The following is a 15,958-nucleotide window of genomic DNA, read 5'->3' as shown; positions in this document are numbered from 1 at the left end:
AATTTATGAGTATGTGAAGTGATTCTACAGTAGGACTATTTCATGTAGTCATAAATACTTTCCTGAATTTGCCCCAAAAGATCTGAAATGAGAATACAAGAAGGAATACTCACGGGATACTCGTATACAATTAGTTCAAATAAAAAAGACTGTGCCCTTTTCTGAACGTTTATAAGTTGGACATTTCAGAAAGGCACTTATGTGTACTTGAAGTGCTATTTCTGGGGTATAACTTTACATACTCATAAATGCGTTTGCGAATCGGACCCTGGCCACTGAGGAAGATATATGTGTGCATAGAGGGTCTTACAACAATATTCTTTTCACTCCAGGTATATTCAGGAACCGATGGTAAGTGCATTTGGGCACCGTAGAGTGTGTGTACACGTCCCACCAGACACCACTACAACGCTGACTATAGAGCCGAGGCAAATACGATTTATTGCATATCAAAACAATTATGATGGCATTACATATGACAAGTGTCATGCTCTCAGAATCACAGTTATGTTATTAGTGTCAAATTACATCATTTCAGTACCCCATGAGGCACCTTCAATGAAGGTTTTACATTTGTGTACATATCCCTTTACATATGTGAATATATACAAATGATATCCGTTGACAACCTGTATTGCTTTTTAACAAGTATATTTTAATTCGATTTAAACATTCCGTAATACACAGTATAAACCTTGGAGTCATAGCACACACATATTTAAATATGAACCTTTCATGGCAATCCAGAGAACCCCAGAATAGTAAATATGTTTCTTATTTGCTTTTTTTTTATTGCAATTTGTATTGATTGTCGAAGTTCGCGGAAAATCACTGAAATACTCGCCTTCCCCTAACAGTCAGTCAACAAGCACCATTTCTGTAACATCGCTCAATTTTGTTATATTGCATTAAGCAAAGTATAAGTCTTACGGAATAGCGATCAGGTAGTGCCCTCTAGAGGCTACGACTGATTTAGCACACTGCACACAAACATGAAGCTTTGTCCTTCCTTCCACTTTAGATATGGTATCCGGCAGGGGCTGCCCTGTAACTACAAGCGATGCAAGTGCATGTTTTTATATGTGCTATGTTTTATGTTATATCTCATTTGTATGTGACAAAAGAATAATAAAAATCTATTGAAATTAAAAAGAAATGACTACCGACTTCTCATAGCGTGTCAGTTAACGCTCGAAGGCTCCCAGCGCCATTTCTTCATGCAGTATGGTCACTCCTTTATTAAAGGTACGTTAAAATCAATGACTGATGTGTTTTCTTGGGTTGCGTGTTGCAGTCAAAAAAGCCCTCCATGAAAACCCAATTTACAGAGTGCTACGCTAGAGTGATAGAGAGAATCTAAGAGAAAGGGCATTCAGAAAGAAAGAGAGAAAAAAAGATGGACGGATAGGTGGATGGACAAACAGACGCGCTGTGATAAGACCTGCGTGTTGAATGTGTTTAACTACATTATTTCAAGTATGCTCCACATACCCAGGTCCCAGTTACTTCACATACCCCCATCAACAACTTTCTCTTTATACAGTGATGTATCAGCGACTCACGCACTTCACCACGTTCTTCACGTCCTCTGCACCAGCAACACATACAAAAGGAAAACATTCTGTCCAGGGGCAATTCTCAAATGAATTTCAAATACAAAAATATATATAGATTTATGGACAGGAACAGCAGTGCTGCTATACTTAAAGATTCTTGTCCTTGCTCAATACGTTGGAGCACATTACTGTAGTTTGCTGCCTTTTCCATTTTCTTTCCTTCCCTTTCTGAGCCATTCAACCAACATGGCTGAAAGTTTGTGGATCTACTACACCCACTTCATCTGTAACCACTCCCTGCTAGCACCCCGAAGCGGCCGAGTGTCTGCATTGGAGCTAAACATAAACAACAAATAAAATACAATGAACAGTTATTTAATCCTAGTCCTCCCACTTCAACGGCTACTACCATTTAGAAAAATGGAGGTGTGAAAGGACGGCAGGAAAAACAGAGCAGCACTAAAGGGGACACTATCCTCTATTTTCACATTTGACTAGGATTTATGCTCCATGCCAGCTTATCCACCATCTTTCAAGATGTTTTCAAAATTGCTTTTTTTCTTTTACAGTTGAGAACCTGAATCAATAAGCTTTCCTGTCCAACTTTTTATACAGAATGGGGTTCTACTTTAACTGTATAAGGCTGCGCACTATGTCTTTGACCTTCGTTGTTCCTGGTATTTCTGATCAATGTAGAAAACCTTGGAAGTTTCCACCAATAAGAAACAGGGAAAATAATCACACGGCCTAACTTCTCTGATCCTTAAACGGCGAAGTAAAAAACTTAAAGTTGTGAAATAGTATGCATTTTTAGTACAAGCACTACAAATCAGGGGCGTCAAATGAAGGTCCAGAAGGTCTGGGTGCTATGCCAGGTTTTCATTCATCCCCATACGAGGCATCTGTATACAATTGATGTAAACGATCTATCCAAATTAAGCTATTTTCTCAGGAAAGCCAATAACCGTGTGATTGAATCACAGATTACGTTTTGTAAATGTTTCTTCTGTAGAAATCCTAAAAGTCTGGCATAGATTTTGCCCTCTGAGAATGACACTACTGGGCACTTCTTGAGTAAGTGGATTTTGTTTTTAAGAAGTCAGTGGTTATCCTGAAAATCTGGCATGGATCTGTCTCTCCGCAAGCCTATAATAGCTACCCCTGAGCCATGTAAACAGGGCCGGACTGGGAACTGAAACCGGCCCTGGCAAACTGCTCGGCTGCACCCCATGTGAGGGGGGGTGCAGCCGAGCAGTTTGCGAGGACCGGTTTCGGCCGATTTTGTTACAGGGGCCTATATTGCCGACAGAAACGGCCCCCAGGGGGCCAAAACCGCCCCCACCCTAGCGGCCCACCGGGGAAACGCCTGGTGCCCGCTACGGCCAGTCCAGCCCTGCATGTAAGGATTAGTCTAGTCATTATTAAGCTTTCTCATTATTTGAGAACTTGAGGACAAAGACTGAACGGTCATTCAAAACCACCTTTGAGACCTAAGTAAGTTAGGGTCAAATTGTATGGATAATGGGCTAATAAAGGCACTTAGGTATGGGTTATATATTCATTTTCTGTAAAACTATTCTCAACATACAGCAGTGCCCCATCTCGACCAACTAGAGAGCCATCTGGAACTATTACAACATAACAATAGTCTGCCTCAAAGAACACTTAGGAGAAACCATATACAGCACTTACTCTGACCTTTTGTACTACGCGCAGTACAGAGATGCCACAGAAAGGAAGGCCTACGGTGGCACTTAAAACACTTTGATTCTGACTGCGGGCTGTTGCTTCAACTGGAAAAACACTCCCTTTTGAGAACACAGTCTGATTAAAAACACAACCTGAAGGCACTGTGAGAGACTCCTGATCTCATAAAAGAGAGCGAGCTTGTGCATGTATGTATAAACAGGAAGTGTGTTTTGTGAGAAACAAATACCCAAAAACGGGACAAGTGTTCTCACTCCCTGGTTTTATATTTTAAGTTAAGAAAATGGTAAATTGTTACACACAAAAACGCACACATACACACAAGTACACATCCATTCGCATATACATACTTAACAATATATCTCTCTATAGACTTAAAAAAATTATATACATAATAAAATATGATTTTTTTAAAAATGTAATACAGTTGCTTAGTTAAAATAGGTTATTTAACCAAACTAACAATTTTTGTCTGGTTATAAAGAATAGTTAGGTAGTACGGAAGACATAATAGGTCATCCTATCTGCAGAAACTATAGTGATATTGCTAACATTTTTTTGCAGTTTTTTGTTATTAGGTAAATTAGACCTTATGTATGGTACACTGTGTTATGACGTCAAAATGTCAAACAACAACGTCAGAACTCGCTTCTCTAAAGTGACAAAGCAAGGAGTGTGAAAGAAACAAGCCATGACTGAAAATATGAACTGTTGTAGAAGTAAAAGACACTTTATGTTTAATCTTTGTGTGTTGAACGTTTCACCTTTTTATAGACCGTCTTTGTGGCAAAGGCAGGCAAGGCTTCGATGTGACCAGGGATATTTACGGATGCTGTGCATTTTTGTTGGAAGCTGCAACACATTAAATGTACTCAAGCACTTTACAATTGTAACAGCAGAAGTATAATTTTCTATGCACAGGACCAGGAAACCACACAGCAAGAAATGATGCAAGATTATAAATACTATTATAAAACTAATAACAAAACGAAGCGTGCCACGTTAATAGATTAGGTTGTGAGTACACTGAGTATTCAGAATGTGGCACTGATAGGTTTTCACAAATGTACAGCAAATGGAAGACGTAGAGAATTCCAGAATGAGCTGCCATCTGCTTGGACGACATGGAAGAGGGGCATGGTGCGTCAGGAAGCCATGTGGTTCCTTCCCTATTATTTTGCTGTGATAATCTTCAACCCAGCAGCTCTATAGCATCATGATGTACATGTTATTAAATGCGTAATGACAGAAGTCTTCTTGTGAGCAGCTCTAGCGGGTGGAATGGTTCTACAAACATGAGCTGGGAGACCCTGACAACACCACATCCTTATATCTTAACCCCTTGTGTGCGCACGACGTCTCCCGGCCGTCGTGCATTACGGTGGGCGTGTGCGCACGACGGTCGGGAGACGTCGTGTTCGCGAACGCCGTTTATTTCTCCCGCACACCGGGAGAAATAAACCCGCACGCAAGGGGTTAATACACCCACTGACGCGTTTGTACAATGAGATTGCATCTCACACCAGAGGCCCACCCGTGGGTTCTGCTGGTTAGTGACCATCCAACAGTTACACTGGGAGGAAGGGCGATATGATCTATTACTGTTTAACATCTATGTCACCCCGTGGGCCAAGCTTGTCAGGAAGCATGGTTTTGCCCTGGTTTCCTACACTGATGATTCTCAACTTGTCATCTCTATCTCCAACCAGCCTGAGAACACAGCTGCCAGGTTTCTTGTCTGTCTCACTGAGATTATGACCTGGATGAACCATAGCTTCCTGAAAATTAACACAGAAAAAACGGAGATGATGGAGTTTGGCCCGGGCCAGCCCTTATGGAATAAGTCCTGGTGGCCAACGGAGGCTGGAGAATGTCCATGCCCGGTTACCAGGGTTAAGAACCTTGGGGTCATCTTCGAGGACCAATTGAACTTTGCTGCCCAGGTAAACAGTCTCACCTCCTTCTGCTTTTTTCTGTTAAAAACCTTGAGAAAATGTTTTCCATTCATCTCACAAGAGTTACAAAAGACGGTCATGGCTGCACTCTTCCTGTCTAAGTTAGACTACTACAATGCCTTATTTTGGGGAATTGACAAGGCCCAAATCAGAAAATTACAATCCTTACAGAACGCAGCAGCGAGGCTACTTCTGGGTATACCCAGAGGACAGCCAACTTCAGCAGGAATTAAATCACTACACTGGCTTCCTGTTAAACAGCGTGTGGAGTTTAAGTCCCTATGCCTTGTGCATAAGGCAATATACGGTGGCAGTACTGATGACATTCGAAGACTATTTCCACCTTTTATTCCTCCGCGCGCTCTTAGATCTGCTAATCTAGGTCTTATTAGGCTCATAAAGACCAAACGAGCAAGATGGGGTGGAAGGGCGATATCACAATGTGCGGCACAGCTTTGGAATAAAATGCCTCTGGCCATGAAGCTTCAACCTAATTTGCAGCTTTTCAGGAAGGGTCTGAAAACATGGTTGTTCACTTCCGCATAGGCTCCCGGTTAATATAGTGCATTGTTTCTGCTCACACACCACAGCGCCAAGACGCCACAGCAATCGAGCGCTATACAAACATATAAACATAAACATTACTAAAATGTGCTGGGACTGCTTTACTTATAATGTCTTCTTTGTGCGTGTATTTACACAAAGAAGGTTGTGTCCTTATGGGGGACTTGCACTGAAAAATGCACTGAAAAAAGGGAATCTATGGAAAGTGTAACATAAGGCATCAGAGTAAAGACGCAGCTGGGACAGAATCTCAATATGGGTAGCCAATCGAAAACAAGAGAAAGACTGGCCTGGATAATGACGAATACAATGAAAGAGAAGAAATACGTTTTAGAAAGCAAAAGGCTCAATTGAGGGAGTCATTGTTTGCGGTGAGAGAGGTCTGACACAAGGTTATTCCGGTTTTGCATGTGCAGCTTGGATGAGCTGCTAGGAGCAGGATAAAGCCACAGGGTCTTGGACTTCCTGTCCCAGGAACAGCATTAAAGATCATCAAGTCCAGTGTCTGCATGCGGCCCATCACAGATGGCACACCCCCATCGAGCAGTGCACCCCCATGCCTCAGGGTGTCACTGCACAGCCTCGCATTGGAGAGAGGTCTCTAAAGCCCCACAAGGGTTAGGGCAGTCCACGACTGGACCTACTTTTGTGTGAGCTGCCTTCACTTCTGTTAATGGATAGATGGAGGTGTCCCCAGGTTTTCAGGCACGGGAGCTTTTACTAAATAAGGGAAAAGGTGTGCTTCAACTGGCTGATTCAGAACGGAGGTTGTTCACATCTGTTGCTTAGTTTTTAACACATTTTGTTTGAGTCAATTACACAAGTAGAGGGGGAAAGGGTCAAGGCCTTTAGTGTGTAACAACTGTAAACAGGCACAACATTATACAATAATAAGTGTGAGACGCAAAAATAAATACAGCACACCTTGACATGACCTTCCATAGTTGGCAAACTAGTACTTTACAGCCTCCGCTTAATCTCCCCGTGCCTACCAAAAAATGAATGTGTCCTCATGTAACGCAACAGGTGCTATGTAAAGCGCTCTGATACCCAATACCAGGTCAAGTTTGCGCTATATAAAACTGCGTAAAAAAAAAAAACGGTTGAGCAATAGATATTAGCAGTTCTTATACAGTGACAGTTGTATTGATAGCTGGATGTGGACAGATTATTATACAATTGGTTTGTTGCATTTTGATATATTCTCTTAATTTGTAAAGACAAAACAAAAAAAAACACACTTCAGTGAAAGGTTTTACCTTTAAGTATGAAGTACCTGGTCTCATAGGATCAGAGGCCTGACTGTTTTCAGAGAGTATGATTCCCTGGCAGAGAGACAAACAGAGTGGACTCAGTTACTTTCTCTGTACCAAAGAACACCCAAGGACTTGTGGAGACGACTATGTCTACCATTCTTTAGAAGGGCTGCGGGCACGCTGTGGCCATTGTGTTTCACTGCTGTCACTTTAGCGTCAATGGGGAAATTCAAATTCCTCCCACCTTATGCCCTGCACATCCTGGGTAGGACATCTAGCTCCAGGGCAGGGTGAATTTTGACTACACTGCCATTGGCCCAATTCTGCACACTTCACACTTCTTCAAGAAGGATGACATTCACTACGTTCTGCCGACTTAAGAGGCACAATTACATTGTTGCTCCACCCCAAAATATCAGCACTGATTTACTTACAAAGTAATAAATGTGGTGTTCTTCTGTTTGGTGTCACACCCAATACACCCCCTTGTCAGCTCAAACCACGAGGCAAATGTTCCTCTAAGTAAAACTATCTCCTCATCTGAGGTTTTGGGTCACACCTGCAGATATGTGCTGAAGACCAGCTTAAGTGCAGATGCAAGTAAAGAGACAGGACGTAGCAGTGCATGATGGTATGGAGGACGCTCATGTGGCAATGTGCACACTGAAAGATCCTGCCTATATAAAGGAGCCACACGAAGTGTGGAGTTGAAGTGTGATCCACATTTACTATGTTCAGCACAATGCTTCAGGACACAACAGTGCTGCACTAATGCACAGCTCTCCTGTCTAAAAGCTGCAGTGATGGGAAGCACATTTATTTCTACGGAATTAGCAACCTGCAAAGAATGTGACAAGTGAGGATACCCTGGGATTATTTTGGAGTTCAGTTATTATGCATGAATATTTAATATACATAACAAATAGTCCTTTGTGATTGTTACACACATTTTGTTGAAAAATGTGAGGCTCAGTTTTCTGGTCTTAGTCCCTCTATTTATTCAGACATTTACTGCACATACCAGGAGAAGAGGACTTTGGGGAATGGCTTCTTTTGGAGTGAACACTGAACACTGTCAAACAACAAGGAACCTGGCCTGACTTGATTCCAATTATTAATAAGTTTCAGTTTCGTGAAGAATTAAGGAAGAGATGATGCCACTTGTGTATTAACCCACTGTTGTGAAATCTGAGCTTTACATTGTGTATGCCCACCACAGGTGTCTTTTACGAGCAAAAGGAAAGCAAAACAGCAACATTTGAAGGACGGCCACAGAAAACAAACGGGGTTAGGACATCCAGATAAGGCAGCCCGGATAAAGTAACAAAGCTTCGACAGTTGGTGACAGGAATCGTGGTGTTGGCACCATAGTGTACGAAAGGAGCAACTCAAGCCAAACGAGGGGTAGAGAAAGTTGAGCAGACGTAAAAAGTGTTCCATCACAAGGAAACGGAGTGCTCCCCTCTGTTCCTTCAGCGGCTCCTGTACTAGAGACCAGGCGTGCAGAGACCAGGTGTGCAGAGACCAGGCGTGCAGAGACCAGGTGTGGTCCACAGGGTTGTCAGTGAATGGAAGAAACGTAGCAGGGACACAGTCTTACACAGGCACAAAAATGTCAAACTTGAGAATACAACTTCTTCCTGAATTGACAAATCTGCTCAAATATGCTTCTAAACACTACCAGGCTGTATGAATGTACATTAATATAAAAAATATTATTTCTATACTCCATGTGTACTCTAATGCTTTGTCACGTTAAGAGTCAGACCAAGGTCGAAAACACCGCAATGTCCAGTTTAGCGGCCAAGAGAAAAACGAGTCCATGCTGGTTGCATAAACAAACTCTGTTGATAGGGGGTACAAGTCCTGCTAAGGATACAACATTAGATTGTTTCCAAGCCAGTGTCAGTTGTTACTGTTATCGCCATCACTGTTTCTTCTGTGTATAATCCGGGTGACTAATTTCCTCTTGGCAGAAGAAAAGGCTGCGTCAGTCCATCAAGAACAATGGACTCAAAAGGCAAGTTCCAGATGTTACAGTCCAAAGGAACCCCGTGGAATGAGGTCAGAGAGCTCAGTTTCCGACAAGAGCAGCTGAATCTTCCCTCTTGTTTCCTTCATTCGCATTACACCCTTTCAACTCTGGTGGGGTCATAGGAATCTGGAAAAGGTAAGGGAAAAAACTGTGAGTGTTATGGAAATCATTATTCTTGGTGTATTCCTAAAAATATCTGTCCATAATGCATGTGCAAGGTAAAATAAAAAATGTAATCGTAAGCAATTGGAATTAATGCATTTTAAACACTTAGCGATGAACACATCTAGGTCACAATATTCCACATCGCAAAATGAAGGAGACCCCAATTTACAAAAAAAATGTAACTTTACATGTCGCGCTTGTGCCTATAATTTCATAATAGCTGTTTTTTTAAGATTCATAAAGTCAAAATGATTCACCAAAATCTTTGAAATTTAAACTGCTTATTTTTCGGCAGAAGAAAATCCACCAGTTTTTGGTTAGGGTTAAAGCGTAAATATATGTTAACTGTTTTTTTACAAGTAGATAACTAGTAGGTAGCTTATCCTGCGCCCTGTCCACAAGGACAGTGTTAGAAAGGCATTAGGGATGTTTTCACACCCAATCCCAACACTACAACACTAAGACCCAAATTACGATGTGGGTAGACTTGACTCTGCACTACACCGTTTTGGTGTGAGAACTGACCAACCGTAGGTCGGCAGTTTCAAATACCCGGTTACAATTTGACTGCATATGGTGCGGTCGCAAACTCCCATTTCCCTATGGGAGCTTGTGCGGCAGTCAGAAACCGGCAACAGCACAAGCTCCCATAGAGAAATGGGAGTTGCTGTAAATCCCTGCATCGTGTGGGAGGCAACTCATGGTGCCTGCCACACGGAGCAGCGATTTACAGTGGGGCACCATACATGACCCCCCCAGGACCCAACCTAAGGCCGCAGACGCATGAGGGCCCTGCTAGTAGCCCACAAAGTTGCTGTCCGACAGGCTTTTCATGTCGGAAAGCCCAACATGAAAAGCCTGTCAGAAACCAACATCATAATCCTGACGGCAGAACGCAGTCCGTAGGGGATTATGTGCGGCCTCCGACTGGTCAACAGGCTCCTTGAGCCTGCCTGAGGCCAGTTGATCCGACCGGCCAATTTAAACTCATTCTAATTAGGTGGTCGGACTTTAAACCAAGGATGTCGTCCGGATGCTTTCTGACCGACATCCTAATGAGCCGCTAAGTTGCAGTGGCAGTGCGTCCATTGGGGGCGTTGCCCCACTAATGCCACATGGACAGAATGGCCACATTTACTACTTCACCGTCCCCTGAGACCTGACTCGAAATCCACGTCCGAGTCTGTCAGTCAGGGCGGTGAAGGGGGCGGGGCAGCAGTGCAGGGTCGGGTTTGTTGACTGTGTTTGACTGACAGGCCCAGTACGCATGTTCAGGTTGGAGCTGGTAATTTTTCTGACCAGCCCGAACATGCACACTAGTACTAGCCGTAGCCTGCAGTACTTCACATTAGGAGAGCGAGCGAGGGCTGCTACTGGCCAGTGGCCGCAGCCCCCCGGTCTCCTATGGGCACAGACAGTTCCTGCTCTAGCTAATCCTGGTGCTGCTGGAGCAGCGTCTGGATTGGCTGAGAGGGGTTGCCACCAGCCACTGCACTCAGGCAGAAGATGGTCGTTGAAGGCGCCATTTCGCCAACGCGGGCCCAGGAGCAGACAGCAGAGGCAGCGTGGACCCGGTCACAGGTAAGTCTGTCTTCTTGCTTTATTTTTACCCCCCCAATGGCCCTCACCCCGCGCGAGACCCCCACCCACAAGCACTTTTGATTAATCCACTATAAGGTGAATTCATGACGTGGTTTTTGTGTCCGGTTATGGCGGGGCGTGCTCAGCTCTGTGTGTGTATCCTTGTCGTATTAACCTCACACTTTTCTCATTAAGCGAACCTCATTCTTGTGTGGCGAGTTTTTGTACTTGTAACTCTAGCGCTATACGAGGAAGCCCTCTGTGCACTTTTCAGTCAGTGGCACACATTGCGCTGGTTCACTTTCTGAGTCTCGTTCTGGGCACACAAAAAAGGTGAGAGGATCGTTTTAGTGGGTCGGACTGCCCCCGCCAGGAAATAAAATATTAATCAGACACATTGTTCGCTTATTTTATTGCCGTGATAGTGAAACGATTGCACATGTTGTGATGTAGTGATTGTGGCTGTCCGTGCTCTCTTTACATAGGTTGCAATTTATTCAAGGGCCTTGTTTGATGTTGGCTTGCTGGTATATGTGGTCTGGTCATTTCCCCTTCCTCCCCCACTGCTTCACCACTTTGGATCCCTTGTTGCCAGCTGCAGGTCTCTTTACTTTCAAAACCCTGGCAATTCATCTTCCCAACGAGGGCACAGTATCAGCAGGGCTGCTGCTGGCTCGATGCAAAGTACTTTTGATGCCAAACGCTCCTGTCAGGACCCTAAAGAAGCCCCACATCAGAAGTATTTTAGAAACATAGAGCTTTCTAAGTCGGTTTTCTGGGGCATATAGGACTCAAAGGGCACCCGGGTCCTCCATGTAACTGTTTTGCCCCTTGCCCTAGGGGCCACTGAAATGTGCTTGTCAAGTGCTTTCTCTGTAAGCTTTGAATTTCAGGGGAGGGCACGCCTGAACAGTCATGGTTCACTCTCGAAGGGTGGTGAGGAATATATGTCAGAGATAACATGCAATACATTTATTGTCCACGCAGTATAGTTTCTTTTTAGAAAAACTCCAAGCCTTTTCTAATATCACTTTGAATTACCTAATGAAAAGGGTCTTTTAAACATTATATCAGTTACCTATACTAAACAATGTAGCACATGGGCCAAGTAGACTCTAAACTCGAAGAGTGCATAAATCAAGCCAGCAGTGACAGCATCAGCACAGAAATGCAACCTAAGTGCGTGTTGGATCATGTGCGCTTGCAGTTGCAATAGCTTCTCTCAACTAGCCTGTGGGCTTCAGTTAATCATCAGTTTGGGGATTGTGGGGTGTAAGCTGCAGGGAAAGATTAATGTAGCTGCAGCAGGGTATCCAAGGAGCAGAACACGTGAGTTGAGAGGTGTTGTATGCTGGCAGTTTGGCACATTACTGGAAGGTGGTGTATGATCGAAGGGAACAAACCTCAGAGTGAGGTTGGCCACCACGCGTGAGGAATCCAGACATGGAAAGTACCTCACTTGTTTTGCTCAGACTCATAGATACGAGTGTCACACAGAGATATAACGCTGGCATTGAGAGTATTGCGCTCTTAGCATCAGGGTCACAATTCTAATCACCACACAGAACCTTGGTAAAGGCCCAGAGAGAGCCATACTACAGTTACCCTGCAGCTGTGGAAAGTCTGATCAGAGGGAGGAGGAAGAGTACCTCGGGCTTGTTAAATCTAAGCAATGGTCCACCCTTGAGGTTTCTTGAGCTCTCCCTTGCTCACCTGTCGGCTAGAAGTTTGTCGATTCTAGACTTCTCGCAGGGAGATGGAGAGGAATCCACTCTCACAAATGATGCTGGCTAGTGATAACAAGTCTCTCTTCTTGCTTGGTGGCTTCTTGCAGGCTTCAGCTTACAGCAGCATGTGTCCCAGCTGGGCCTGTAGCTGTATCTCAATAATGCAGGCTTTCGACACTCCAGGCAGTCTATATCCTTCTTTTTTAGGGTTCAGGAGCAGTGTATTCTTTTCCTCTGTCTTGAAGTGTGTTCCCTACTCCTTCAGATGAGAGCCAAGATTTCTGAATTTGTTTCAGTCCTTTCTACTACAGTGCTTCTTACAGTAGGAAGGTGCAATTAAATACAATATTTCAGGGTGAGATTATATTTCATAACATTGACAGTTGGGCCCAAACTAAGTCGCCACTTAAATTATAACCTGAACCTAAAATATATGGTCAAACCAATTAGCCATCAAAATTCTACATTGGTATCCAAAATTCGGATGGAACAAATCACCAAACACATACAACTGTTGGTGCTGTTAGACACATAGAAACCAACTCCCCAAAAGGTACACAATTATTCTGTTTTCCTTGGCAATGGCAGTTTACACAAATTATCAGCAGATAATTGCTCATTATGAGTGGGGCTAGGTTACTCTATATGTGGAACTGAAATTGATATTCAGGCTATAGTTCCAAGCTACTTTAGAAGTTGTCTTGGATTAGTACGAGTATGTTTGTTGGCTTGAATATGGCTCCTACTCACATACCAAAACATCAGCTCGCCTCTTTAATTTGTGCAATGTGTTCTTTTCTGTCACACTGTCTTGCACTACCAGCATCCAGGAACCATTTTACCACCCAGTAGTACTTACTGTATCTTGCTAGTTGAATTCTGGGCCTAGGAAGGCTATAGCACGTCCCTCGCTGACCCTCTGGCACTGCTTGCTAAACCTATTCTAATGATGAGGTTGGGCTGTAAAGTTGCAGAGCTATTTTAGGCTGCTGACACCTAGACATTGTTCTCACTTTGTTGCTACAGTTTCTCCAGTCATTACCATGCCTGGTATTAAATTGAGTCATCTTTGTGAAGGCCAAAGCTTGGCAGGGCTCAGCTAGTTGTTTGGGTGTTAGCGCCCATCCACATGTGATTCCAGAACATCTTTTTAAAACATTTCTTTCACAGGAGAGGGACTCCCTAGACCCCAGGTTTGTCCATTGAACTTGTTCACATCACTAGTGTTTTCTATTGGAAAGGGTGGAGCCAAAGCAGTCCTGCTTAGTACCCTAGCCCTCTTCAGAAGTCATACTTGCTTGGCAACCCAGAAATTATCTGAAATAATGTATGAGTTTTCTTTTATGAATGCCTAGGAGAACTGAATTTTTAGTCCATTTATCACAGAAATAGTGCTGAAAATCGCACCAAAAAGATGCCAAATTAAAAAAAAAATATTCACAGGAAGAACCCCTCCGCACCCTCCTTATTGCCGTCGGGCGCGCTCGCTGTGCTCGCTCGCATACGTTGATTAGTTCGCCATGCGCCTTACCAGTTCCAAATTCCACCAGCCGCCACTGCTAAGTTGTATGTACACAAAATGAGATAGAAAAACAATTGCAAATATTAGTGAAAACTCACTAAATTTGAGGACACAATATTTGGTGACCTTAACTAAAGGCCTTCTGCTCCGTCCAAAAAGGACTTTTTAATTGTTATTAGTTGAGGAAAATGTATCATCTGGACCAACGCTTGATTAATTCTTCCTCTAAGGCTTTCACCTCCAGTGTGTATGTTCCCTGGGATAATGATCCAGCAACAACAGATCTTCATTATAACTCAATCCGTAAGTAATGAACTCCTAACTTTACTGAAACCTATTTATACTTAAAATTCGTGAGTCTATCAAATTATTAAGATTGCACAAACCTTGATGTAATTGTATGTGGTTGTTCATAATTATACCTTATAATATGTTCTAAGAATAAGTGCAAACTTTGATTTCAAACTCAGTAAATCCCTATTAACAAAGTCCAAAATTCCCCCCAAAAAAGGACTTATCATAACATAAAGAGCCAGGAAAAGTGTGAATTATCACAAAATGCAGGTATTTGTTAAGCAAGATTTAAATTACTAAAGCAAAGTCAATGAGGAAGCACATGTCAATAGCAATTTATGCACGAAACATAAAAAAACACAAATTATGTAAAAATATTACTACAACAAACAAGAAAAAAAATCTCGTCAGATGTTAACCTCAGAACTTTTTGTCTTTAGCTCCTTTCTTTCATGCTATGTGAGAAAATCGTAAGTTTCTAGCCTTGGGTAATGCTCTTGCTGGCGGATACTCTAACTGCAGATTTTGGACCTTGTGTATAACCACAGGCATCAGACCAGATACCAAAATTCTTGCAACAGTTCATGCATACTGACAGGTAGTGCCACCGTCTCAGTCCCTCTGCTATCCCGCCAATGGACATGGCAACACAGAGCAGCATGTAGGTGCCGTACCAGCTAATGACAGTTTATACCTTCTCTTCTGCACCCACAGACATCGAGTACGTCCGATAGATTGAAATAAACTGGCAGTGTGCAAATCTAAATGGAAACCTTAATGACACCTAAAAGTTCACTCCATAGAATGGGAAGTAACGTCGAGTGGTGAGTAAACTGCAGTTAGATAGGAGAATCCACCAGAAAGCGTGTTAAAGAACAGAAGTCACTTATTCTTCTGATTATTACTTTTAACTGCAGATTCCTCAACTTAAGGATTGCTACCAAACCAATGCCACCTCTAAAGAGGTGGGTCTAGGAATGAACTGTACACCAAGAAGTCCTGCAAGACCATGCAGACAACAGGGCCTTCTCTGCAGACTTGCAAGTTAGTAGTGCCTGGTGAAAGTATAGATGGACACCTACAAAGCTGCCTGGCACATGTCCAAACCAGGAGCAACCTGAGCCAGGGCTGTAGTTCCAGCCTTTGTTTGGGTAGAAGGAGCCCTAAGGCCCTCAGGAAGATTCTTTATGGCCAAACCATAACATAGCTCCATGCAAAGGACAATCTATCACTATAGGATCCAATCAGAATAGTTGTTCCTCCTCCCTATAGGGGTGTGGCACCAGAAGAACGTGGGGAGTATAACCAACTGCTCCACGTGAAATGGTGATGCCTCTATCAGAAGAAGGGATACAAGAATCCCAAGCACCAGTGTGACAGCAAAAAAGGCTGTATACAGAGGCTGGACTGCCAATGGTCGAAGATCACGGACATGACGCGCAGAAGTGACTGCAGTGAGAATCACAGTTTTCAAAGGTGACAGCTGTATAGAGAGGCCTCATGGGAGCACATATCAGGAGCATCAAGACTAAAGGAAGTTCCCAATATGGCATGAGAAAAGGGTTCCCAATATGGCATGTGAAAACCCTTTTGATA

The 15,958-nt window shown here is 43.2% G+C and overlaps 1 protein-coding gene across 1 annotated transcript in view; it reads right to left on the bottom strand.

Moving 5' to 3' along the window:
• Positions 1 to 423: 423 nt before the first annotated feature.
• The window catches only part of JCAD (junctional cadherin 5 associated), a 304,669-nt gene continuing 289,134 nt past the window's right edge, over positions 424 to 15,958 (bottom strand). Inside the window, exon 4 of the mRNA XM_085631791.1 lies at positions 424 to 9,199. Coding sequence (XP_085487917.1) covers positions 9,165 to 9,199 — 35 coding nt within the window. The 3' untranslated portion in view covers positions 424 to 9,164. The remainder of the gene's footprint in view (positions 9,200 to 15,958) is intronic.

The sequence above is a fragment of the Triturus cristatus genome, chromosome 10 (assembly GCF_964204655.1).
Source record: "Triturus cristatus chromosome 10, aTriCri1.1, whole genome shotgun sequence".
In the NCBI taxonomy this organism is placed as follows: Eukaryota; Metazoa; Chordata; class Amphibia; order Caudata; family Salamandridae; genus Triturus; species Triturus cristatus.
This window is presented reverse-complemented; position numbering and strand designations above follow the sequence as displayed.